Raw genomic sequence first — 25574 nt, 5'->3', positions numbered from 1 at the left:
GCCTTTAGTTAACATGGCTTATAAAACTCCTGCCTTTTTTAAACTACATTACAGAATGTAAAGAGACAAATGAGAGAGTCAGTATGTCTGTCAAGTGAAAGCACTACAAAGAAAAGAGAAACAATGTGAGACAATAGGTGATATATATATATATATATATATATATATATATATATAAAGATACAGGAGTAAATACATTGATATTAATCTTAGTGCAGTGTCTGGATGAGTAAAAGATGGAAAAAGCACCAGCTATTGCTACAGCTGGTATTGTATGAATAATGTGGTTTGATATTTTTCTCACTTCCCAGTATTAATATTTTTCTATTTTTTATTTTGTTTTATATTTCAACCACAGTTCTCCCACCTCGCCTCCCACTCCCTTGCTTTCTCTCACCCCCTCACCTTCTTCCACCCTCCCTCAGCTCCACCCTAGCCCATGCCCAGTCCACTCTCTTCATAGGTAAGGGCTGCCATGAGGAGTCAATATAGTCATGTACAGTAGGTTGGGACAGGGCCCAGCCCCTCTCCCATACATTATAAGAAAGTTTCTTTGAGAGTCAGTAATCCCTAAATGAAGACTCAATGGGAAAAAAACACCTTAAACTTCAAACAGCCACGAGACTAGTTTTGGATGAACATAAGCTTAAAAGACTTCCCTATGGTAACAAGGTCTTTTATCTATATGCAACTATCTCTTAGCAAGCATGTCTCTCTATGGACTCTCATTCTTTTCTGCACAAGTCTCTATGCATGAACTCTTACATTTGGTCAAAGAAAGGGAAAGCAAATACTAGGCATTACACACAGTGAAGCATTAATTTCTGTTTTTGGAATGGCTTGCATCTGTAAAGTTACTTGATTGAAGGTCACCATAAACCTGTAATTAGACTGTGAATGAAATTACTGTCACCTTGGATCTGTGAAGCAGGATGACATTTAGAGCAACTACATTTACTTAGGGAGCATCTTTTCATTGTCTTTTATCAATGTGAAATAAATTAAAATTTTCAACCTAATGTAACATACCATACTAAGTCTAGTAAACTACAATTATGGCCTTTCTTTCTCTAAAAAGAAATGAAAAATAGAATAGATGCCTTCACAAGAGCATCATGAGGAGTATTCATTCAAATGAATCATTTCTTGTCAGTAGAGATGGACTACTGGCAAAACTCAGTCAACAAACTTTCCCACTATGAGATATGGAACACTCTCCCATAGTAACCATGCCCCTAGCCTTGACAACTAATACAAATTTATGTGTAGAAAGCTTTCTAATATACTAAACTCATACTATGAAGCACTCAGATGTCCCACCTCCCACACTCTCCATTTGTCTTGAAGAGTGTGGGTTACTAGAAAAACTGATGAAAATCACATATGCCAGAACAAATCTTCTCTAGACCTACCAGAAAGGAAAATATTCCTGTACTGGAATGACCAGACTCAGAAATCTGGAACATCAAGCACCAGAGATCACCACTGGCCTCAGAGAAAGTGAAATACTGGCAGAATGCTGAACAATTTCCGAACTGCAACCTTAGGCAGGGTGAAAGGCAAGAACACCATGTGATTATGCTGAAATACGGAAGGAGGGGGGATATGTGACAAGAATAGCATTTTGGAAAAAATATAGCTAAATACAGCAGAAACTAGCAGTCACCAGTGTTTCCAGTCTCTTCAGCATCAGGAGGATGGAAGAAAGAACAACATTGGCTTCACATAGGATGGAAATCTCGTTGGTCCTGCTACTCCTGAGCCAACTAATATTGTTCACCTATGGTAAGGTAGCACACTGATGCCTGACTACCACTTCTACCTCTGGCAGAGGATGTGGGTGTTGATGTGTTTACTGAGAAAAGCTTTTTCCTAATGGTCAGTCACAGTTACTGTGACTACAAGTTTTCTGAAATTTGTGCAGAAGGGAGGGAAGTCATTGAAGTCTGATAAAAGTTCCAGAAGCTGTCCTGGGTAGGAATTGAAATGCTTCTTCTCTTGGAAAGTATCTGCATGATTTTCCAGTGTTTCAGGAATATCAGAAGATCCAATGTCATGCACACCTCCTATATTCTCCTTTTCCCTTGAAATTCTGCAATAATAACCAGCTTCTCATTTCCAAGTTTTGATTCTTGCTACAATATACAGTTCTCAACAAATAAATGTTTAATAGGTAAGTGTGAGCATAGAAGTAACCTGTAGCCAGGGACAGTGGGGCACACATTTAATCCTAGCACTTCAAAGTCAGAGACACTCTAATTGATTTCTGTGAGTTCAAGGACACATTGGCCTATATAGAAAGCTTCAGGTCATCTTGTGCTGCATGGTGAAACTCAGCTTCTAAATAAACAAATAAAAGTATCATTACCATGAATTAGAATTATCTACAAGTGCTTAGCATTTGCTGTTCATACACTTTTAGAGCACAGGCATTTACTAATCTCCAGGAGCATTTCCAAATATTGCATGTGTTGTACTTAATTCACCTCTTTGTTTCTCTCCAAAGACTTCTCACAGAACACACATTCTTCCTTTTTCCAGGCCAGCACTTCAAATGTCTGAAGAAAGGAAGAAACTGTGTCTCCTCAATTCCCCTCTTATCCAAGCTAAATATCTCTAGCTTCTTCAAGTAAATGACTTGGTATATTACTTACTGCTGAGATAACTCTCTGCCTTATGGACATAGTAGTACAGTTGCAGGGGCTGTTTATGGGAATATAATTCTAGATACACAGCCCAGCAGAGGCTGGGCTATATCATAGCGGCATTTCTGCGTATCTTCCTCCACACTCGTTCATAATTCAAGGAAATGAAATGCCATTTAGGACACTGAGCACAAGTAAGAACTAAGTAGGTCTCAGTATGGGGCAAAGGGATTCTTACTCAATTTCTGATTTTTTTCCCTCTTCCTAGAGGGCAAAACTGAATCAATCATTACTTGAAGCATCTAGCAATATTGAATTATGATTATTTGCTCTTTTTGTTTTTACCAAAGTTGGCCTGTGTAGTGGATAAAATATGCTATGAATGTTCCAAGATTTCCTGATGATGTCAAAGCCCTTAGAGTCAACTTCAGTGTCTCCATTAATAGACATTCTGGCACTTAGCAGTGTGTCCAGGAAGCTGGATAGCATAACCTCACTCTGTTCCCAAGGCATCATATTCTACTCCTCTATCTGAATATGTGCTAAATAAAGATTTATTTTGTATACCTTTCATTTTCAAACTATGTCTACCAGGAAAGACATTGCCTAAATACAACCCCTATCCCGAGTTGAATAAAATACAAAATCATCAAGATATGAGTTTATGTATGAAAAATTCTAATAAAATGCAATGGATCCCCACCTTTCTTTGCCTCTGGGCTCTTCTGTCCAGCCCATCAAGGTTCTACCACAATCACTAGCACAACCAGCTCTAGAGATTTACTCAGGTTCTTTTCTTTTCCAGACCAAACATGGATGAAATCGTTGCCCCTCTGAGGATGTATTTTTCCAATATTTTTATAAGAACTAAAAGAAATGGAAAAAAGAAAGAAGGAATAAGGATGAAAAATCAGCTAGCCTTTGCAAAGTACAAGTTTCAAAGCTAATAGCTAATGGTTTGGTTAAATAGGCATCCAGGCTTTTTCCTTCACCGTTAGATTTCCCTATTGATTATGTCTTTCACATTTGCCGAAAAGACCTTGAGTTTGTGTCCCAATCATTGAGTCTTTCTCTTGAGTGAACAAAAAAGATAATAGAGCAGAGGGCTGGTTCAAGCATGTATCTGCCCAAAATAAACTACTTTAGTTTCAACTCTTCACCATTCTTCCTACATCCCATTTGAAAACGGTGAAAGAAAAACTATAGACATGTAAAATATCATAGAATCCCTAGAGATTAGTTTACCCTAACTCTCCACAAAATACTTGGAAAGAAAATTTGGCCCTTCAGTGTACTCAGAGTCACCTCCTAGCAAAACAGTACCGTAAAGGAGACTTGAAACCGCTATAGTTTAAGAATGTTAAGGAATACATCCCACAAACTGACTTGGATTGATGAGAAAGCTAACAGAAGAGCCCAGGAATGATGAAAGTATGATTGAAGGAAAAGTGTTCCTTAGAAAGCTATTGAGCCTGTCCCTCACACCCTCATTCTGCTGACCATGTCATCTGTGCTTGCTCATTTTCCTTTGTTCCCTGTCTTTAGGCCATCCCATCCTACAAGCGCCAGAGAGTGTGATAGGGACCTGGAAAAGGGATGTGACACTTCATTGCAACTATGTTCCCCTGAGAGGCTACAGTCAAGTTTTGGTAAAATGGCTGGTACAGCGTGGCTCTGACCCAGTCACCATCTTCCTACGGGACTCCTCGGGAGACCATATCCAGCAGGCAAAATACATAGGCCGCCTAAAAGTGAGCCACAACATTCCAGGGGATGTGTCTCTCCAACTGAATGTCCTACAGATGGATGACAGGAGTCACTACACATGTGAGGTTACCTGGCAGACCCCTGATGGAAATCAAGTGATGAGGGATAAGATTATTGAGCTCCGTGTCCAGAAATGTAAGTCACAGTGAAAGCAGAAAGCATTGACAATCAAAGTCACAATAGAGTACTGTATTCCTAGACACATCTGAGAACTTGAGAGGCCTCGGTTTCTATGTATATAGGTTTTCTCTTGTTCTATGCGCTAATCACAGGATCCTCGGGGTCATTGCCCAATTCGAGAATTTAAATAGTGTTGGGAAATACAAATGCATTACTTTTAAAAACCTCTCCCTCTGCCACCCCATTTCTCCTGTGCTTAGAAAAGCCTTTCTGAGAGGGGTAGTTCCCCATTAGCTGCATTTCCCATTTTACCACAAAACTTTACGAACTGAAAGCAGCATTGTCCTCTGCATAACTAAAGCCCAACCTCTGTCCATTCACACCCAACCATATAAAATTCTGTGCAGCAGTAGACCTTGTTGCCAATGCTTGCTTTCAGCCACTTTTCCTGGGGTTTTCTAGAGTTTGTGTGTGATTCTTCCTAGATTATTTGCTGACTCATCTTCTATTCAATACTTTAAGTGTTCTCAAAGTTTATATTACTGTTATTGTACATCTAGAGTAGGTTCACTTCACTCAGGTCGAATATTTTCATTTCTAATCTTTCAGTCTACAGGTCATCTCTCTCTACACTCTTTTAATTATTTCTTTTCCAGTACAGTAATTTTTAGTTGGATTGTAATACCATGGGAATTGATAATTTTTCCCTCTGTGTGTTTTAGAGGTCGTAACCAGGAAATCATTGCCTCTAATCAAGTATTTTTGCTAACTTCTAATAGATTCAGTGTTCCTGATCTCACGTTGATATCTTTAATCCATTTTGGCTGATTTTTACACAGGGTAGTAGAGGTCAGGTTTCAATCTTGATGATGCCCACTTTTCCCAACACCATTTATTGAAACGGTTTCTCTGATGTGATTTTGTACATTGACAAGCAATTAGTTGGTTTCAGGCATATCAGTTTATTTCTGGAATTTCTAATCTGTTTTACTGACCTATGTGTATTTGTATAGTAGTAGTGTACTGGTTTTGGCATTTATACTTCTGTAATATGTCCCAAAATCATATATTGTAATGACTTCAGCCTTCTATGAGAATTGTGCGTCAAAATACTTTAGTCATCTCAGAATTATATTTACCTAATTATTCTTGAGTAGTGAATATAGTTTATTTGCTTGGAATATTAGAGTCTTTTAAAATTATTTTATCATTATTGTTGTTGTTGTTGTTTCTATCCTGACTACAGCTTCCCCTTCCTCCTCTCCTTCCAGTCCTTCCCCTAACCTCCCCTCTATGTTTCCTGTCAATCCATTCCTCCTCCATTTCTATTCAAAAAAGGCAGGCCTCTCATGGATATCAATCAAGCATGGCATATCAAGTTGCAGTAAGACTGGACATTTCCCCTAATATTAAGGTTGTACTAAGACAACCCAGTACAAGGAATAGGGTCCCAAAATCTAACAAAAGAGTTGAAGACAGCCCATGATCTCACTGTTAGGAATCCTACCAGGCGACCAAGTTACACAACTGTCACATACATGCAGAGGGTCTAGGTCAGTCCCATCCAGGCACCCTGGTTATCAGTTCAGTCTCTGTGAGCCCCCATGAACCCAGGTGAGTTGATTCTATGGGTTTTCTTGCGATGTCCTTGATCCTCTGACTCTTACAATCCTTTCTCCCCTTCTTCCACAGAATTGCCTGAGCTCTGCCTACTGTTTGGATGTGGGTCTTGCATCTGTTTCCATCAGTTGCTGGGTGAAGTCTCTCTCTAATGACCATTAGGCTAGGCGTCAATCTATGAGTATAGCAATATATCATTAGGAATCATTTCATTGACTTATTTTCCAGTCATGTTTGCTTCTATCCTAGGTGTCTAGACCATCCAGCCTCGGATTCCTGGCACTCCAGGCAGTTTCAGGGGTGGGCTCACTCTTGTCGCATGGATCTCAAGCTGGACCAGTCATTGGTTAGCCTGTCTCACAATTTCTGAACCACCTTTACCCTAGCACAGCTAGTAGGCAGAACGAATTGTAGGTTGAAAGTTATGTGGCTTGGTTAGTCTTATGAAATACGTTATTTGCAAGTACCCCCCCCCCGTTATTCATGTTGTATTCCCATGCACCACATTAATATCTGTTATCTGTAGAGATCAGAAGAGGGATAAGATGCTCTAGAACTGGAGTTATAGATGGTTGTAAGCCATCACATGGATGCTCAGAACCAGACCCAGGTCCTTTGCCAGAGCAGCCAGTGATCTAAAGGGTTAAGCCATCTCTCTGGTCCAACATGGTGTTGCCTTTTTACTTTCATGATAGTAACCTTCAAGGCCCCAATGTTTTTAATTTTGTTGAAGTCTAGTCTGTTGTTTTATCTTAACTTGTGTTATTATAGCTTGTCCCACCAGACCCAACATTCTTTAACTTGCTCAAGGACTGGTAGAACTAAATAGTGAAGCTCTTTGACCTGATCTTTTCTTTCTAAGTAGTTGTTTAACTAGCAATTCAATAATTTTTTCTTATTTAAATTCCATAATTTCAAATTTCCTGGCTCATCTTTAGAAGTTAACATTTACTTCATAAGATTTATCTATTATTTTCATGTATGTGAATGTTTTGCCTGCAGGCATGTGTATCAGTTACTTTTCTATTGCAGTAAGAAAATACTATAACCAATGTATAAAGGAAAGAGTTTAATTGGGCTTACATCTCCAAAAGGTTAGAATCCATGATGCCAGAGCAAAGGCATAGATGCAAGAACAATTAGAACTCGCATCTTGATCTAAAAGCAGGAGGCTGAGAGAGAGAATACTGGAAATGGCAGAAATCTTGAAACTTCAAAGCCCATTTCAAGGGACACATTTCCTCCAATAAGGCCATACCTCCTAAGCCTTCCCAAACTGTTGCACCAACTGAGGACCACAGCTTCAAATATGTGTGCTTATAGGGGCTGTCTCCGTTCAAACCACCATAATATATAGATGTGCAAAGTACCTGTCTAGTGCCCATGGAGGTCAGAAGAGCACATAGATTCTCTGGACCTTGAACTATATACAGTAATAAATGGCTATGTCAATGCTGGGAACCATACCCAGGTCCTCTGCAATAGCGAAAACAACTCTTAACTACTAACTCAATACTACAGGCCCCATTTCTAACAACAGTTTGAGAACATGCTAATTATTTCAGATATTTTAAAAGTTTATCCAGATTGTTTTATACATAAAATAAGGTCGGTATCAAACAATTTTCCATGTGTACTTGATAATAGTATTGACTCTACTATTATTATATGAAGTATTCTACATATGCCACGATTGGTTAACGGTACTATTCAACCCTTGAACCTCCTTAATAATCTTCTTTATAGTTGTTGTACACATTGTTTAAAGTGGGATATTGAATTCATCTCTCTCTCCAACTTTACTGTTTCTTCATGAATTTTGGGGGGCTCTGTTATTATCAGTATATGCTTATAAATGAATTTTTCTACTTCACAAAAAAAATTTTACAATTGCAAATTGTTCTTCTTGGAACCTAGGGAAATTTTTCTCAAATATAATTTGTCTTATACAGTTATATCTTGGCTTTATCTTGACAAATGACTGCATGGTACATCTTTTGGCATTCTTTTACTTTAAAACTTTTTTCCTTTGAGTATTGTAATATCGTTTTTGAACTTTTGACTGTTTGAGGGGCCCTCCACCAAGCACCCAAATAAATCAAACACGGAGGCTCATTCTTAGTTATGAATGCCTGGCCGTGTCTTGGCTTGTTTCCAGCCAGCTTCTCTTAAGTTATCCCATCTACATTTTCTCTCTGGGCTTTTATGTTTCTTACTTCTGTATATCTTACTTTTCTTCTTACTTCATACCTGGCTGAGTGACTGGGTGACTGGCCCATTACATCATTCTCTCCTTGTTCTCTTGCTCCTTCTTCCTTTTCCTCATTTCTCCTTCTGTTTATACTCCCTACCTGCCAGCCCCACCTATCCTTGCTCCTGCCTCACTATTGGCCATTGAACTCTTTATTAGATCATCAGGTGTTTTAGACAGGCAAAGTATCCCAGTCTCATAGAGTTAAACAAATGCAGCATAAACAAAAGCAGAACACCTTAAAATAATATTCTACCACAGAGTATTAAGCAAGCACACCATATAGTTAGATTTGATAATTTGAGACTCTCTGCCTTTAAATCTTAAATTTTCTACTCATATTTAAACTAATTATTAATAAGGTAGGATATATATCTACCAATTTTATATGTGTAGTCTTTATCCTTTGTGCTTATTTCTACATTCCTCCATTGATTCTACCTTTGATGCTTAATAGATCATTTCTAGTATATTATATAGTTCAAATATTATTCAGTTTACTGTGCTGGCTAGTTTTATGCCAGCTTCATATAAGTTAGAGCCATTTTGGATGAAGCAAACTCAACTGAGAAAATGTCCCTATTGTACTGATGTATAAGCAAGCCTGTGGTAAATTTTCTTGGCTGATGATTGATGTGAGAGGGCCCAGTTTACCACAGGCAGTACCACCCATTGGGCTGGTGATCTTGGGTCCTATAAGGAAGCAGGCTGAGTACGCCGTGGGGAGAAATCCAATAAGCAACATTCCTCCATGGCTTCTGCTTCTGAAGATCCTGCCTCTAGGTTCCCACCATGAGTCCCTGCCATGACTTCTGTAAGTAATAGCGCATGACCTGAGGTTTGTAAGCTGAAATAAACTCTTTCCTTGTCAGGTTGCTCTGGGTCATAGTGTTTTATCACAGCCATAGAAATCTTAATTAAGACATTTACTAAGTATTTTCATTATTTCTGTCCGTGCAATATAATCAATTCTTAATTTATTTTATTTATTCAATTTAATTTCATAGTATACAAAAGGATGTTTGTATACACCTCAATTTCTTATCATTTAATTCTATCATTACCGCAAATTACTTTTTAGTATATTATAATGGTATGAGTATTGATTTCGAATTATTGTTTTCTGGGGCTGGAGAGATGGCTTAGCCATTAAAGGCTGGGCTCACAACCAAAAATAGTATCGTTTTATGAAGTGTTCTGTTGTTAATTTTTAAGTCAGGTTGCAAAAGTATGTTTGCACTCAATATTCGCCTCTACAGTTACTCTACTGGTGCTTTTTTATTTCTTCATGTTAGTTTTGATATGAGCCACTGCACCTTTATTTTAGCTTAAAGAATGCCCTTTGACATTTCTTATGGGTCCCCTCTGCTAGAGAATATTCTCATAATCATTATTTTCTTGGAAATGTCTTGGTTTCTCCTTCATTTTCATTTGGGGAGTGTTTGTATTTTACATGGGGGTTTTCTATGCTGCTCAAACTAAATTTATACTTGTAGTTGAGACTACGAGAACAAAGTTGCTCTACTTATTTGTTTTTTATTTGTTTTATTATTTGCTTGTTCAGGTTGGTGATTTTTAAAAACTAGGTTTGCATAGTCTTTTGAATTCATTGTCATGAGGTAGCCACTGAATTCATTATTTGATTAGCTTAGAAGTCAGCTAATAACTTAATAGAGTTTTTCTTAACTGCCAGGAGCAAATAAATCATGTATTATTTACCGCAGAAATATGTTTCTTGTTTAGCAATGATATCAATGTGCATCCAGTTTGCAGTTATGGCACGTTGTTTATTCTCTGTTAGCATGAAACCTGAAGGCTAACCATAAGTGTGACCCTATGCCTTTCTTATATTTTTTCTGTATATACACAAGACTTTAAGAAAGGATATGACATCCTTGACTCTGGGATGTTGTCAAACTTTTAAAACTTCTTGGAGATGTCTCATTTGTAAGCATTTCTTTTAAAATTCTTGGTTACTCTCTTCTTTCTCCAAACTGTTATCCATTGCTTTAGGCTTCTGTGTGACAAATTTTCTCCTAGCCACAGAGAGAGATTTTCAGTACAGATGCTAAATAAAACAAGCATTTGAAGTCACATTTTCAAGAAATCATTAGATAGGTCAAATAAAGATAATATTTCTGGAATGAACTGCCTACTCTCACACCTGGAATAGGGTATTAGATTTTATTACCTCTGAGGGAAGCTGAAATGCCACAAAGCTTCATGTTATTACAAAAACTGGGCTGTTTTTCTTCCATAAACACCATAAATTCCTATGAACCAATTTCCAAAATTCTGGGGAACTATATCGAAATATTTCAGTTTTGCCTTTATTTCTGCGAGGAGGTAAATTTTTAGTACTAATTATTTCACCATTTTCATTGAAGTCACCGAATAACACCTTCTTTGATAGAATTCTGAAGTCTTTCTCAAGGATGAATCACTATATTTTAGTTAAAAGTTAGTGATTACTAAAATATATTTCCTCAACCAAGTTTTCAGACCCTGTCAACTCTAGATATAGATTCATTGAAATTCTTTGAATCTTGACATATGAACTCTACATAAGAGTGACTTGTGAGGAGTAATAAACAAGCAATAGAAGTTACCAGCATCATGAAGGGAGGGTTGAGAGATCCAACCTAATTCCTAATCTTACTAGTATCTTCAACTGTTTATCTAAGAGTATAAAATTCTTTAACGAGGTTCATTTTTCCTTGCAGACTCCTCCAATCCACGTATAATTAATACTGAACCTCTTACAACCATTCAATCCTCTTTGGAAGGTAAGTTTTACTAAAGCTTTGTTAAAGAGTTCTTAAAAATGTTTAGAAATCAAGGATTTTCAATCCCATTGACTTTGGGCAAAGAGATCACTGTGTTACTCAGAGACATCATTGTAGTAAATGAATGAATACAAAGGAAACACAGCAAAGATTTAAGGGTAGGGGAAAACTTGAATCATGAATATATACTTTTGTTTGTGAAAAACAAGCCAAAAGAAAGCATTGTATCACATTTTTCTAGCCTGATTTATTGTGACTTTGAGCATAATACTTCTTCTGTGTACATATTCTTTCCATTGATAACCATTTATAGCAAAAATTGAGATGTTTTGCCTCATATTACAATATAGACCAATGATATGGCTTGTTGCAAGAAATTTGACCCCACTGTGAACCCCCAAGACTGTTAATAAAATAAATCTTGGATCAGGGAGTAGAGTCGGTCAATAGATGACAAGAATTAGCCATAGAGAGTACAGAGGACCCAGGAAGATGGATAGAGACATGAATAGAAAGGAGTAGGGAGGGACTTGGAGATTTGTAGCCTTTTTAGTTTGGGACAAATTGAGAGATGTTCTCTTGCTGGGTCTCCGGCCAAAAGGAAGACCAACTAGTTGCTTCTCAGCTCCTCTGAGCTATCACACCAACATCTGACTCCCAAATCTTTATTGGCAGATAGAACAATAGACACCTAGTTAAAAACTACATTTGGCTGCAGCAACAGAGCTGATGCTGACAGAACCAGAATCCCCACCAGTGCGTGGCTTGAGCAGCAGAGTGCTGACTGTGGGGCAGCAAAGCTGCAGGTGGTAGTTAAATCATCACTAAATTCAGGTGCAGCCACTAAGCCAACAGAAAAACAATGACTAAACACCCTGGAAGCCCAGAAGAGATCAACAGCAAAGACATCAAGTATTTTCCACCATCCCTGACCACATGCCTTCAGTGCAAGATGAGGCCTCTGACTTACATTCTTTGTTCTTGCAGCAGCAACTAGCATGAAATCAACGTGTGACTGGACCACTAAGATGAATGGAAAGCCTGAGAGGACCACACCTGGCCCAGTGAATGGAAAACATGAGAGGACCACACCTGGCCCAGAGAATAAAAAGCACGAGAAGACCATTGCTGGCCCAAGTAAGAGTAACATTGGGAATTCTATCATTCTTCCTCGACTCTGAACTTTGTAACTCATTATAAGTTCTATATACTCAGCTCCACAAACCATTAAGGAAGAGCCTAAGAGCTAAATTGGGTAGGTAAGATAGAAGGGAAAGACAAAGATACAAGAATGAAAAAAGTCAGATTGAGGTTAAAGAAAGTGATGAATGTGTTCTTTGTTTGTTCTCTATTGTGATAGAAATACACTTCTCAAAGACTGAAAAGATAAAAGTAGGAGTAGGACCATGAACTCAGCCTTCTAACCTAAGGAGACAGTAAGCGGAACAGGTCCTCCACTACTTTAATTCTTGACTAAGAGCTTTTGGAGTAGCTCACAGCTATTCCCCCAACATCTCAGAGATTCGCAAATCAGGAACTCAGGATTAAAATCTCAAAGAGAAAATAATCTGTATTATTTCATCACAAACTTGTAGTCAGCTAATGTGCACTGCTATGACTAAATTTAATCTTAAAATAATAAACGTCTTCCACGTTAATAATTATCTGCTACACTTAAACAATAACATTCCCATTTTCACTTGGGCTGCTACAGGCCATCTACCAGAACTCTCTAGAATATTTCATGTTCTTACAACCAGTTGTTTATTCCAGATATCTCACAGAACATCATGACTCCAATTACCCATCAAATATCTGTTTTGAGTATTCAGTGTGAAATAGTTTGATAACTATTCTCATTGTTTTGTGCACTTACTTTGTACAATTGAGGGCACACTTATTTTTATAAATCTGGGGATTGAACCAGTGGTCACAAACATGCTAGATAAATGCTCTACTAATAAATAAAATAAAAGGCATATCAGAAATCATTATGAACAGATAAGACCAGGCAGAAGAATGAATTTTCCGGATGGATGACAAGGTAAAGAATATAACACATAAGGAAATACATACAGAAAACATTAATACACACAATTAAAATTAAGGAACAAACTTGGGAAGTCATGGATACATTCAGGAGACCAAACCTAATAATAGCCCATACAGTTGAAGAAGGAGCAGAGATTAAGTCAAAATCCTTAGACAACATATTCAATGAAATTATAGCCAAGAATTTTCCAAATTTAGAGAAAAATATACAACCAAACAAAGTACTAACTAAAAAGATGTACAGGGAAAATGCCAACTCAGAGACAGAGGCAAAAATGTTTGCATAACATCAGATCTTTCATCAGCAACACTAAAATCCAGAAAAGCATAGAATGTTATATTTCAAGCTATGAAAATACTCATTGCCAGCTGATACTGGTATTTTCTGCAAAGATATATCTTAGGGTTGATTAAGAACAGAGGCCACTGAGACCAGGAAGTATGTGACAGGGAAGTCCCTATATAGACGGTCTGAGAGGGCAAAACACCCAAGAGCACATTGTATTACGCTGTGAAAATGAAGCCTGAATTGTGTTGGATACCCCAAGATGTGGATGATGCTAGAGTCATGAAACATCTGACAAGGAGAACTGCAGATAGGGAGGGGTAACAGCCCAAGAAAGAGATGCCTGTTGCAGGCAGCAAGGCAGGAGTGGCAGAGTCATATAACCCCCATAGCACCAGAAATGAGACTACATGATTTGATGTCTGCCCTGCTAGATGTTAGTCTCTCTTTGGTCCATTATTTACATACTATCCCCCCATTTCTCCATTTTGGAATGGTAATATGTATTCTTTGCCACTTGATGCTGGAAGTATGTGATCTGCTTTTTGATTTTATAGGAGACTACAGATAAGAAATTTACTTGGGTCTCAGAAGAGACATTGGACTCTTAAATAGTTTTGAGACTGTCACAGATTGTGAGGATTTTTAAAGTTTGTCTACAGGCATTTTGTATTATCACGTGGCCATAGACATATCAGGGTCAAAGTGTGGAATGTCATGACTCGAATGTCAATGTCCCTACAGGTTCATTGAGTTTTTGGTCCCCAGTTGGTGGCACTGTTTAGAGAGATGGAATGTTCTTTCTGGAGTAAGTACATCACTGGGGTTGCCCTTTGAGAGTTTGTAGTATCACCCCAGTTCCAGGTTCCTTTTGCTGCATTATGTTTGATGTTGAAGAATGTGATTGATCTCTCACCTTCCTGCTTCTGTTGCCGGGCCCATGCTTATGTCCCAGCTTCCCTGCCATGACACACTCTCATCCATCTAGAACCATAAACTCCTTGTTCTTTAAGCTCCCTTTAGTCATGGTGTTTTATCACAGCAATAGAAAAGTGACTGCTATAATAAAGCATATGTGTTTAGAGAATAATCTATTTGTTACAATTTTGGGGTTTTTAAAAATGTATTTCAAAGTATTTTCTAATAATCCTCCTGATTTCGTTGAAGTCTATTTTAACAATTCCCTTTAATTCATCTTTAATATCAATAATTTGAGGCTTCTTTTTCTTTCAGTTATTTTAACTAGAGTGTTTGTTCATCTTAATCTATTTAAAGAACCAACTACTTGGTTAATGTTGTGTATTGTTGTTTCAGTCTGTGCTTCACTTATTTCAAATCCTAAACTTTATTGTGTCTTCTTATATACTGAATTTGGGAATGACGTCTTTTCTCCCTAGATCCTTGAGGTGTATATTAGTTACTTTTCTACTAAATGGTGAAACATCCTGACCAAGGTAACCTACAGAAGGAAGAGGATACTTTGATATTACAGTTTGAAAGGGTTACAGTCCATGATGGTGGAGTGAAGCAGTTGGCATACATCATGCAGTTGAGAGCACATAACTGTGCAGTTGAGAGAATAAACTGTGGAGGGGAACATAGCACATGGCTTTTGAAAGCTCAAAGCCCACCCCCAAGGACATCCTTCCTCCAGCAAGATTATCCCTCGTAATACTCCTCAAATAGCAACCAACTGGGGACCAAGTATTCTAAATCCCAAGACTCATGGGAGTCACCTCACTCAAATTACTGCATTCTGCTCTCTAGCCTTAAGAGTCTGTTGACCACATCACAGTGCAAAATTCATTTAGTCTAACTTCCAAAGTCCCTATAGTCTTGCACAGTCAGAACACTATTTAAAAAGTCCAAAGTCTCTTCTAATTAAATTTATCCTTGTGATTATGTTGACCAATCAGAAACATTACAATTAAGACATGCTCTTAATTGTAACATTACAATTAAGACACTCTCTTAATTGTGATGTCCTGTAAAATCAAAAAGCAATTATATTTAACATGTAATAACACATAATATACTTTACCATTATAAAAATGAGAAATGAGGCATAGTAAGAAAATACTAGACCAAAGAAAGACTGAAACCCAGAACAACAAACTCCCAAGTCCTCTGGTCCATAGCTCCATGTCTGATGTCAGAAAGCTTACATGGCTCTACCCCTCTGATTTTGCTGCCCACAATACCATTCCTTGTCAGTATGTTTCCTCTCCCTTTCTACAGTGGCCTTTTAGGACCACTTGCCCTCTTAGAACGTTCATGGATGAACTTTCTTGCCAAACTTTGCCTGTCCTTACAGGGTATTTGAAACCACAGGTGAAGAATTCATGACCCACTAACTTTTGTATCCTTAATTCTCCCAAGTCAGTCCCATGTAGACAATCCTGCCAAGTTTGACTGTCAACTTAATTTTATTATCTCTAGAGATACATGGAATGCATTTTATAAAGTTCAACATGGTTTAATTAAAGTTCAGAAAAAAATCAGGAATATATGGGACATACCTCAACACAATTAAAGTCTACATATGAACAGTCTGCAGCCAACATTACACTAAGTTGAAAAACTTAGAGCATTCTAAAATATGAAATGAGATAAAGATGTGTATCACCTCCAGTTTTATTAACTATAGTGCTCACAGCTGGGTGGTGCTGGCACACACCTGTAATCCCAGCACTTGGAGGCAGAGGCAGGCAGATCTCTTTGAGTTCGAGGTCAGCCCAGTCTACAGAACAAGTTCTAAGACAGAGTCCAAAGCTACAGAGAAGCCCTGTCTTGAAAAATAATGAAGTTTCAGGATACATAATCAACATATAAAATCAATATTTTTATATATACAACAATAAACTTGCTGAACACAAAATGAGAAAAAATATACCATTCTCACTCCTGGGCATATACCAAAAACTCATGAGAATATTTGCATATCCATCTTTACAGTTGCTCTGTTCACAACCAAAAACAATATTAGCCTAAATAACCACCAACAGATGAATGGAAAAGAAAAACACATTATATATGACAAAGAAATTTTACTCAGCCACAAAGAATAAAGTGAAATGTCAGGAAAACGTATGGAACTAGAAAATATGTTAATTGGAGTAACCTAGGGTCAATAACATAAATGTTAAATGTCTTCTTCTCATATGTAGATTCTAGATCCTAATTTTTAATGAATGTGTATTTTGTAAGAATGAGTGAGATAAAAGCCAATGAGAAGAAAAAAGCAGTAGTGTGTGTGTGTGTTGTTTATTTGCTATAATGTACATGTGTGTGCATATGCTTGCTTGTGTGTGCTCATGTGGAGACCAAAGGTCTTCTTTAGACGTTTTCCTATTGTACTCTGACTTAATTTTTGATTTTTTGAGAGAGTGTATCTTGTTCACTGTCTTGACCTGACTGGCTGGCCAAGAAGGCCAGAGGATTCACCTGTCTGTCCCTGAACACTGGCAACAGATTCTCATGACCGTGTCTGATTTTTATGTTGGTAATGGGGATGTGAACTCTGGCTTTGTTTGCACACCAAATTTGTTGACCACTGAACCATCTACCTAACCATTCCTCTAAAAGAAAACAAGAAAAACTAGTTTTAAGGAGGGGGAGGGGAGGGGATACAACACATGTGACATGAAATTGTAACTACAGGAAGGATAAGTATACAAGTGGCAGGAAGGCAGAATGCTGTGGGGGAGAGAAAAATCAATCAAAGTAAAGTATGATTAATATGTTATTTTGAGTGCTAATTATAATTAAATGAAAGTAGATAAAAGAAGTGCATCACCTATCATTCAAATGTGTCATTGAAATTATGAGGAATTAAAGTCCAGTAACAGATAATGATTTGACTAACTTCACTGTATTAACTTTTCTGTGACTGACATAAAAACTTACCACAATTTTGTATATTAAAATGACATAAACATGTTATCTTATACTTAATGGAAAAGTCTGATATAATTATTAGTGAGCTAAAATCAGGTGCCAGTAGTGCTGCAGTCCTTCTGGAAGCTTTGTAGAAGAAGCCATTCCCTGATGCTTTCCTCTATGTACAAGATACCCACATTCCTTAGCTTCTTTCATCTCTTTTTAAAATTAACAGTGTAATGGGTTCAAATATCCCTCTGACTCTTACCTTCTCACTTATCTCCTGCCTTCACTATTAAATTGATCCTTATGATTACACTGAGCCCATCAGAAACATTAATGACACTCTCCATATTTTAGCCACAGATAACAGTCTTAATTCTGCCTTTAGCCTTAACTCTTCTTTGTATTGCATATAGTTCTAGAAATCCATTAGCAAACATCTTTGGAAAAAGGATCATTATCTGGCCTATACAGCCATACAGCAAATAAGACTGAGGACTGAAATCTTTGTACAGTGTATTCCTATTTTCATGCCTGTATTAGTTACTTATCTCATTTCTGCAACAAAATACCTGACAAAAGCAACTTAGGGAAGGAAAGGTTTGTTTGGGCTCATAGCTCAAGGCACAGTTGATCATGGCAAGGAAGTAGTGGCAGATAATCACATCACATCTGCAACCAGAAAGCAGAGAATGCTCAGCTTGCTTTCTCTTGTTTATTCTATCCATGATGCCACAGAAGCATGGTGCCAAAAGTTAAGGTAATGCCTATAGGCTTGTCTCCTAGAAGCATCTAGGTTCTTTCAGGTTGACAGTATTAACTCTCAAGGTACACTAGATTTCTAAATGGAACTATTTTTGAGGGAAGAGGAAATTGGGAACTTGAGCCAAAGAGTACTACAGTGAAAAGAGTCTTCATAGCTTAAAGTAAGTTGCTAGAATCTCATGAATATAGCGATTCTGAATAGCTGATGAGTCAGAATGCCCCTTTTTTATATTAAGGAAAAGTGAAGGCCTCCTGTCTTAGCCCCATGGAAAGAATGGAAATCTGGCTGTGGCCACAAAGAGCAATCAACCAGTGGGACTATGAGAATTTGCTTGACATAGGACCTCTGACATTTATCAAGATTTTCTTAAGAATGTGGAATTTTATTTTTCTCTCTGGCAAGCTCAGAACCTCAAGATGCTCTAGGCTGATACTTCGAGTTTCTTTTATCCCAAGGCCAATTTTTGTTTATTTGTCTGCTTTTTAAAAATTTAACAAACATTTTACTGAAACATAGTATATGAATAATGTATAGGTAAATTAATATTTCAAATCTAAAACATGTGCATACTTCACAACCACATGACCTGTTGTCTAGTCCTCACCAAATGATTTATTTTCCTAGTCATATTGCCATGTATTATTTTAAGCTGTTTGTACTCTTATGAAGGAATAAAATGATGTATTTTATGCCAGTTTCTTTTACCCAGTGTGTTAATCAGTCAGTGGTGCTTTCATATGAATATAATATACATATGTTATATGCAAATATATTTCCGTCATTATTGATTGGTATGTATGTGTTGTGTATGTGTGTGTGTTTAACAATGAATTTATTTTATTCTTGAATGTTAACTGAAAAATTTCCCATTTGGACCATTACTAATAATTCTTGGATAAACAATATTGCATCATTGAAACATGTAAGCACTAGCTGTACAAGAACCTACCATGCAGACCAGGTCAACCTAGACTCACAAAGATCTGCCTGCCTCTGCCTCCCAAATGCCTGGATTAAGGTATACACCACCATTCCCACCCAATATTGTCTTTTAAAAAGACTATTACATGAATATTCAATACTTTTATTATAACTTCTTGATTCTGGAGAATTTCATATATGTATAAAATGAAAACAATAAATGATAATATATAAAATGAGATATGATCATATCCACTTCTAATTTCTCTCTTCCAACCCCAACCATATATTCTGCAAACTGACCCCTCCTAACTTCATGTCTACATTTAAGATAACCCACTAACCTGATTAGTACCACCCAGATGTATATGAGTTTGGGTCCATCCACTGGCAAACGGGAAACCTCTCGGTGGGAACACACTGAAAAAAGAATGAATCTCTCTCCTCCAGAATCTATCTTCAGTAAGGAGTAGGGCCTTTTACGATTTATGCAGTAACTTTTGACTTGATCTTATATCAGTCTTAGCAGATAACTGTAACTGCTATACTACTGTGAATTCATTAATTCAGTAGCCTTGTCATGTCCAGAAAACAGCATTTCACAGCACTCTTCCTCATTGCCTGGCTCTTAATATTTCTGATCTCTCTTTCATGATGTACTTTGAGTCTCCCATCCCACCCCTGTGTGTGTGTGTGTGTGTGTGTGTGTGTGTGTGTGTGTGTGTGTGTGTGTGATAAAGATATACCATTTAGAAGTGAGCACTTGAGCTGGTAAGATGGCTCAAAGGTTAGGAGCGCTGGCTGCTCTTCCAGAGGAACCGAGGTCAATTCCCAGCAATCACATCGCAGCTCACAACTGTCTGTTACTCCAGTTCCAGGGGATCCAACACCCTCACATAGACATAAAGCAGGCAAAACACAAAAGCACATAAAATGAAACTAGAAATGAAACCTCAGCCTCTTCTTAGCTCTTTCACCAATTATGTGTCTCTGCATTGATTGCTGTCAAATGCAAAATAAATTTCTTAGTCCAATACTGAGAGAAGCCTAGTTTTATGGGTATAATGTTCAGATAGAAAATTGAATATTTACAGAAATAAAAACAGCAAGTTCTACTCTAGAGTCTATGATACACATCACCATCCCCCTGAGGAGACATGAACTTTTGTTCAGGATTACAATACCAGGCATGATATTCCCTCCTGTAGAGCAGCTCTCAGTTCCAATCAGAAAGCTCTTAGTTTTCCTATACTGGTCTTGCTACTATCATGCCATGGGCATACCTTGCCTGGTATGTTGGTATTGTAATGCACAAGGTTCAGCTGTGGGTAAGGCCTTTGACTATCCTCATCTTTAACCAAATACCACTTAGTCTTATTTTATCTTTTAGAAAGGGACCTGACAATCTCTGCCATCATATGCATCGTCGCTCTTTGCTGCATAGTGGTTGTCACCATAGCTTATATCATGTTCTGCTGCAGAACATTCCGACAAGGTGAGTGTTAAGTAGGGATGGTTGGCTTTTGTTCATTCATTCTTTCCAATAGTATACATTCTATATGAGGCAGTATGCCTAACATTCCAATGATCTTGAAGACTGCTTTTAGAAAAATGGTAGAATTAATATGAGACAGATACTTATTGTCTCTGCAAATAATGAAACAGAATATAAAAACCCAGGGTGCCCAGCCAAGTGCGACTATCTTTGTAATGAATTCTTTTGCAAGAATGGAAGAGAAGCTGCCCTCAAGTTGCTTGCAATTTATGTGAGGATTTCCAATTTGCAGCATAGAATTTATCAGTAGCATATATTGCAGAAAAATTGATGATTCAAAATGTAGAGAAGACAATATTGACCAAATACTGAAGAGAAGGGAGTCAGAACTGGAACAATCACTTTCAAAAGGTGTAACTGGATCTGGGTCATACTGAATGAAGGCAATATGTGAAGGGACAGTATTCCAGGAAAGTGAAACCAAGTAAGCAGAAATATAAAGGCCTAAACTGCAAATGCTGGTGGAACATCACAAAGGAAAATGCAGTTAGATAAACGGTAATGAAATACAGGGGAGAATGAAGATTTCTTTCTAATCATAACAGGTTTTGAATTACAGCCTAAAGAATTTCTTCACTAGGCCTTGCCATGGCCCTAAGATTAACCCAATTGTTTTGATTAGGGAAGTAGCATGATGAAGAAGCTATTTAATGAATATGGAAAACATAAAATTGAGGGGAATTGGGATGTTTGCTTCTAAGAAAACCTTGGTTATAATTCAGTACCCCTGCACTAGTAATTTTGCCTAGAGTTTGCTTGTTTATTTTTCTGTAGCATCTTCAACTCATAAACATCTTTTGTGTTGTGGATCACTTTAATCAAATAGAAGGGAATCTTGTCTATCTCCTTTGCCAGAGTCCCAAGTATAACCTATGATGTTGGCCAGTTACCATGACTGTGATCCATCAGGATGATCTTGGGAGTGGAAATTCCTCAAACAGCCACAAATACCAGCTCCGTTTGAAGAAAACCATTCACCATAGTCTTGCTGAGGCTAAGACAGTAACTATATATCATTTTCCTCTTAAAATATTCCCAAATATTTCATAGTTCCTAGTAGCTCAAGGGAATAAAAAGTCACATTATATCCTTCTTTTTAAGACCCTCTATGATGTGGGTCTAGCCCTATTTTCTTCCTGTCCACTCATCCCTTTTGCTTATTCTCATTGTAGTCACTAGATTCAGACAAGCAACTAAAGCTTTCACAACATGTCTTCTTTTTACCCTTCTTAGTTTGCCTTCCCAGAATTTCTGCTTTCTGTTTCTCTTTAAGAAAGACAGCTTCACCCGGGTGTTGGTGGCTCACGCCTTTAATCCCAGCACTTGGGAGGCAGAGGCTGGTGAATCTCTGTGAGTTTGAGGCTAGCCTGGTCTACAGAGCGAGTTCCAGGACAACCTTCAAAGAAAAACAGAGAAACCTTGTCTTGAAAAGAAAAGAGAAAGAAAAAGCAAGAAAGACAGCTTCAGAGCAGTGATTCAATTTAGTCTGTAGTTACTGAGCATAGTTTGTATTATAGATACTGTATATGTAAAGATAAAAAACAAACAAATAAAAGACTTGGGAGTACAGAAGCCCCCACTCCAGTGGGGGAAATAAAGCATGGAAGTGTGGGTGTCTACAAAACAAAACAAAACTTCTATGGTTTGCATTATTATCTCTCTTGTAATTTAGTATATGAATTTCCAATTGCTACCCTGAAAGATAATACGCACCTAGAGGAAGGAGTGCTATATCGAGAAATACCCATCTTTGTGCCAGGCTAATCCTCTGGGATAGAGGACAGTTCTCCTTCAAAAACACTAAGGAGCAATGATTATCTAGTTGGGGTTCTTTTAGTTTTAAGATTGTTAAGTAATTATATTTTATTAATTCAATGAAAAACCAACTTTTCCATATATGATATAAACCCTTCCACACACCAAACAGAATATCAGCCTGATATTCTGAGACAGAAATGGCAAAGGGGATGGAAATCAAGCATGTGTGCCTTCCACTTCTCTGACGAATCTATATCCCTGTATCTCTCAATACTAGAAAACTGGTACCTTGAATTCTCTTCTGTTTCCTTCCCCCCGGTTTTGGACTGGTACTGAGGTTTCATGCTTAGATCTTGTCTACTCTCCAAATAAATTTCTAACCTGATTCTTCCTTGTTTTCTAGAACATGTCTATGAAGTGAGAAGGTAAGATGGTATCTCCTTTTCTAACTTATTAAACATTCCATGCCATAAATCCTGTTGATCATTAGCAGAAATCCTGGTGACTAGTCTTAACAGAGTCCCTCAGGGTCAGAAAATATTTTACCCTCTCAGATGAATGTTCTCATGTTGCATCCTGGATCGATGAATGCACAAGATGATTACTTTAGAAATGCCAACTTTCTCTGCCTACAATCCCTGTCTAACAGGATTCTGGGAGTCAGTGAATAAGAACTTAGGAGGTAGCATGCTAGAAAGCAGGATCTAAGTCCAAGGTCTTTCTCATGAGTATCTGGGTGTTGGTCCATAGGGTGTGTGCCAAGGAAACCAACAACTCTGAAGAAACAACCTTCGAGAATGGGTTCTTCAGTGTTGCACCAGATTCCCATGCTCTGATCAATGACTATTCTGATGAGCCCTGCCTGGGACCGGAGTACCAAATCACCACGCAGTTCAACAATGACTCTTCCTGCCTTTTTCACACAGTTCCCAGAAACTCTGAAGTTCTTGCTACTGAAGACAATAGCATCAGCTAAAATGCCCCACTAAGGAAGGTTTACTAACATAATTGCTTATGACTTATTTCATTCTTGCCTTCAGCATAGCTTTCTTCCTTGCTTCCTTTCTTCCTAGATAACCTAAAGTATCAACTCTGCGAGTGTTGGAGCCACTGGAAAATCCTGGTTTGGCTAAGAATTTACTTATGCACCTCAAGAAAGCTAGCTTCTGCATTTACCCTGAACCTTTCTATGTTCCAGCCTGGGGCCTCCAAAACTCCTATGCAAACACCAGAGAAATTCCCATAGCACTAGAGGTTCTCCTTAATGTCTCAAAGCATCACCAGAAAAGCAGATGAGGCTCAGTCTTACCAACTCAAACAATAATCTATGTCCATCATTGCATCCCTCTCTCTAGTGCCAGAGGACTTTTAATTAATACTGCTAAATCACAGGCCAAGGTACAGATCTGTTCCTAAACTTTGAATCTAGTGCTCCTGTATTCTTTTGGTATTAATAAATATTTTGTCGTGACAGCAACTACAGTTATGTTTGTCTTCTCTCAAGACACAGTAGGACCTACTAAAAATGAGACTAAATAAGATGGCAAGCACCCCTAGAAATATAGATCACTCACTTTTCTGCTGTGTGTGTGTGTGTGTGTGTGCGTTACAAGAAATTTAACGCAGGGTTAACCAAGTAATCTATGACTGAACTATATTCTTGTAATCTAATTACTTTTTATTTGTATGATATCTCATTAATTTGCACAGGCTTGCCTTTATTTCATTGCCTAGGCTTTGAACTTGCCAGCTACCTTAGACTTCCAAGTAGCTGGGATTATAGGTCTGTGACATTAGGCCAAGCTATACCTTTGCTTTTCATTGTTGTCAGTTTGGTTTTTGGTTACTTAGCCATTCACATTTCAACACATGCCATTTCCCTTTTCACACTACAGATAGCCCTATCTAAAGCAAATCAATCTTTTCTTAAGCAGTATTCTACATAATATGTATTCCCCACTCATCTTTCTTTCAGCTCTACTTGGGAACTCATCTCAGGGCAATGGGAAGTTTGGCAAGAAGCCCCTCTTCTTTCTCCAAGGACTATGAATGTATCTATTTAGTAGTTCCCTTCTTTTCAAAGTATGTGTGTATCAACACTAAAATCTTTGGGTTAGTTCAATGTTCATTGGTCATCTTCTGTAACACCTCAACTCATTTTACAATGTGGAAATGGTTAAGACTGACAGATTTTTTTGAGGAAAGGGAAGGTAAGGAGAGAAGGGAAGAGAAGGGAAGGGTAGGCAAGGGGAAGAGCGGTAGGAGAAGGGAAGGGGAAAGGAAAAACTATGTATTTAAGTACATTTGAAACAAAAAACATTGTGAAGAAATTATTTGGGGCCAGGTTTGCACTGTTCTAAGCTCCCCATGTATTTTATTTCAAATCAACTTCCTTACTATTCATGAAAATAGTATATTTCCTGTTTTCTGTATGGGATCAGATCAGATTTCAACAAGAGCTGCTCTCACTTTGAAATGTTTACAAAAAACAAAATAGTACACAAAAATGAAGTAAGAATACTCCCCATTTCACCCCTACTGATGTTGCCAAGTCCATGATCAAAACCTCAGCATTTCTTCTTTGCTGAATGCTAGCTACACATAATTAGTGAGAACAACTTCTTCTTCTCCATTTCACTTACAAACCCCCACAACAGGAGTCCCACCCAATAGAAACTTCAGCTTCCTTCATGAAACAGCTCTGTGTCCAGCTTCCCAAACCTGTGAAAACACTCATATATCTTATTCTGCTACAAAATAAGGAGGAAGAGGAGGAGGAGGAGGAGGAGGAGGAGGAGGAGGAGGAGGAGGAGGAGGAGGAGGAGGAGGAGGAGGAGGAGGAGGAGGAGGAGGAGGAGGAGGAGGAGGAGGAGGAGGAGGAAGAAGAAGAAGAAGAAGAAGAAGAAGAAGAAGAAGAAGAAGAAGAAGAAGAAGAAGAAGAAGAAGAAGAAGAAGAAGAAGAAGAAGAAGAAGAAGATCATCCATCCCTGGGCTTGAGGAGAGAATTTTCATTGAAATTGCTCTAGTAAAATTAATATCAAATTCAGAGAACCCTCTACATAGGAACCATCAGGAATATGTCCCAATCTTTCATTGAAAAAGCTTAAAGATTACACATCAAAGCATGCACATATCACAAATTGGGAAATGAAACCCAGAGATAAA

The 25574-nt window shown here is 37.9% G+C and overlaps 1 protein-coding gene across 2 annotated transcripts; it reads left to right on the top strand.

The window, feature by feature from the left end:
* Positions 1–1655: 1655 nt before the first annotated feature.
* On the top strand, positions 1656–23886 carry Vsig4 (V-set and immunoglobulin domain containing 4). 2 transcript variants are annotated; one of them, XM_021233614.2, is made up of 7 exons: positions 1656–1785; positions 4191–4547; positions 11127–11189; positions 12177–12326; positions 20487–20591; positions 22813–22834; positions 23483–23886. In XM_021233614.2, the coding sequence occupies exons 1-7, from the start codon at positions 1698–1700 to the stop codon at positions 23484–23486; spliced, it is 789 nt and encodes a 262-aa protein (XP_021089273.1). In that variant the 5' UTR covers positions 1656–1697; the 3' UTR covers positions 23487–23886. The 2 variants fall into 2 exon arrangements, with proteins under 2 accessions (XP_021089273.1, XP_005081276.2); XM_005081219.4 differs by having other exon boundaries at positions 23160–23886.
* Positions 23887–25574: the final 1688 nt, after the last annotated feature.

The sequence above is a fragment of the Mesocricetus auratus genome, unplaced genomic scaffold, assembly GCF_017639785.1.
Source record: "Mesocricetus auratus isolate SY011 unplaced genomic scaffold, BCM_Maur_2.0 Super-Scaffold_100003, whole genome shotgun sequence".
Lineage (NCBI taxonomy): Eukaryota > Metazoa > Chordata > Mammalia > Rodentia > Cricetidae > Mesocricetus > Mesocricetus auratus.
Note: the sequence above shows the minus strand (reverse complement) of the source record. Positions and strands in the feature narration are given on the sequence as shown.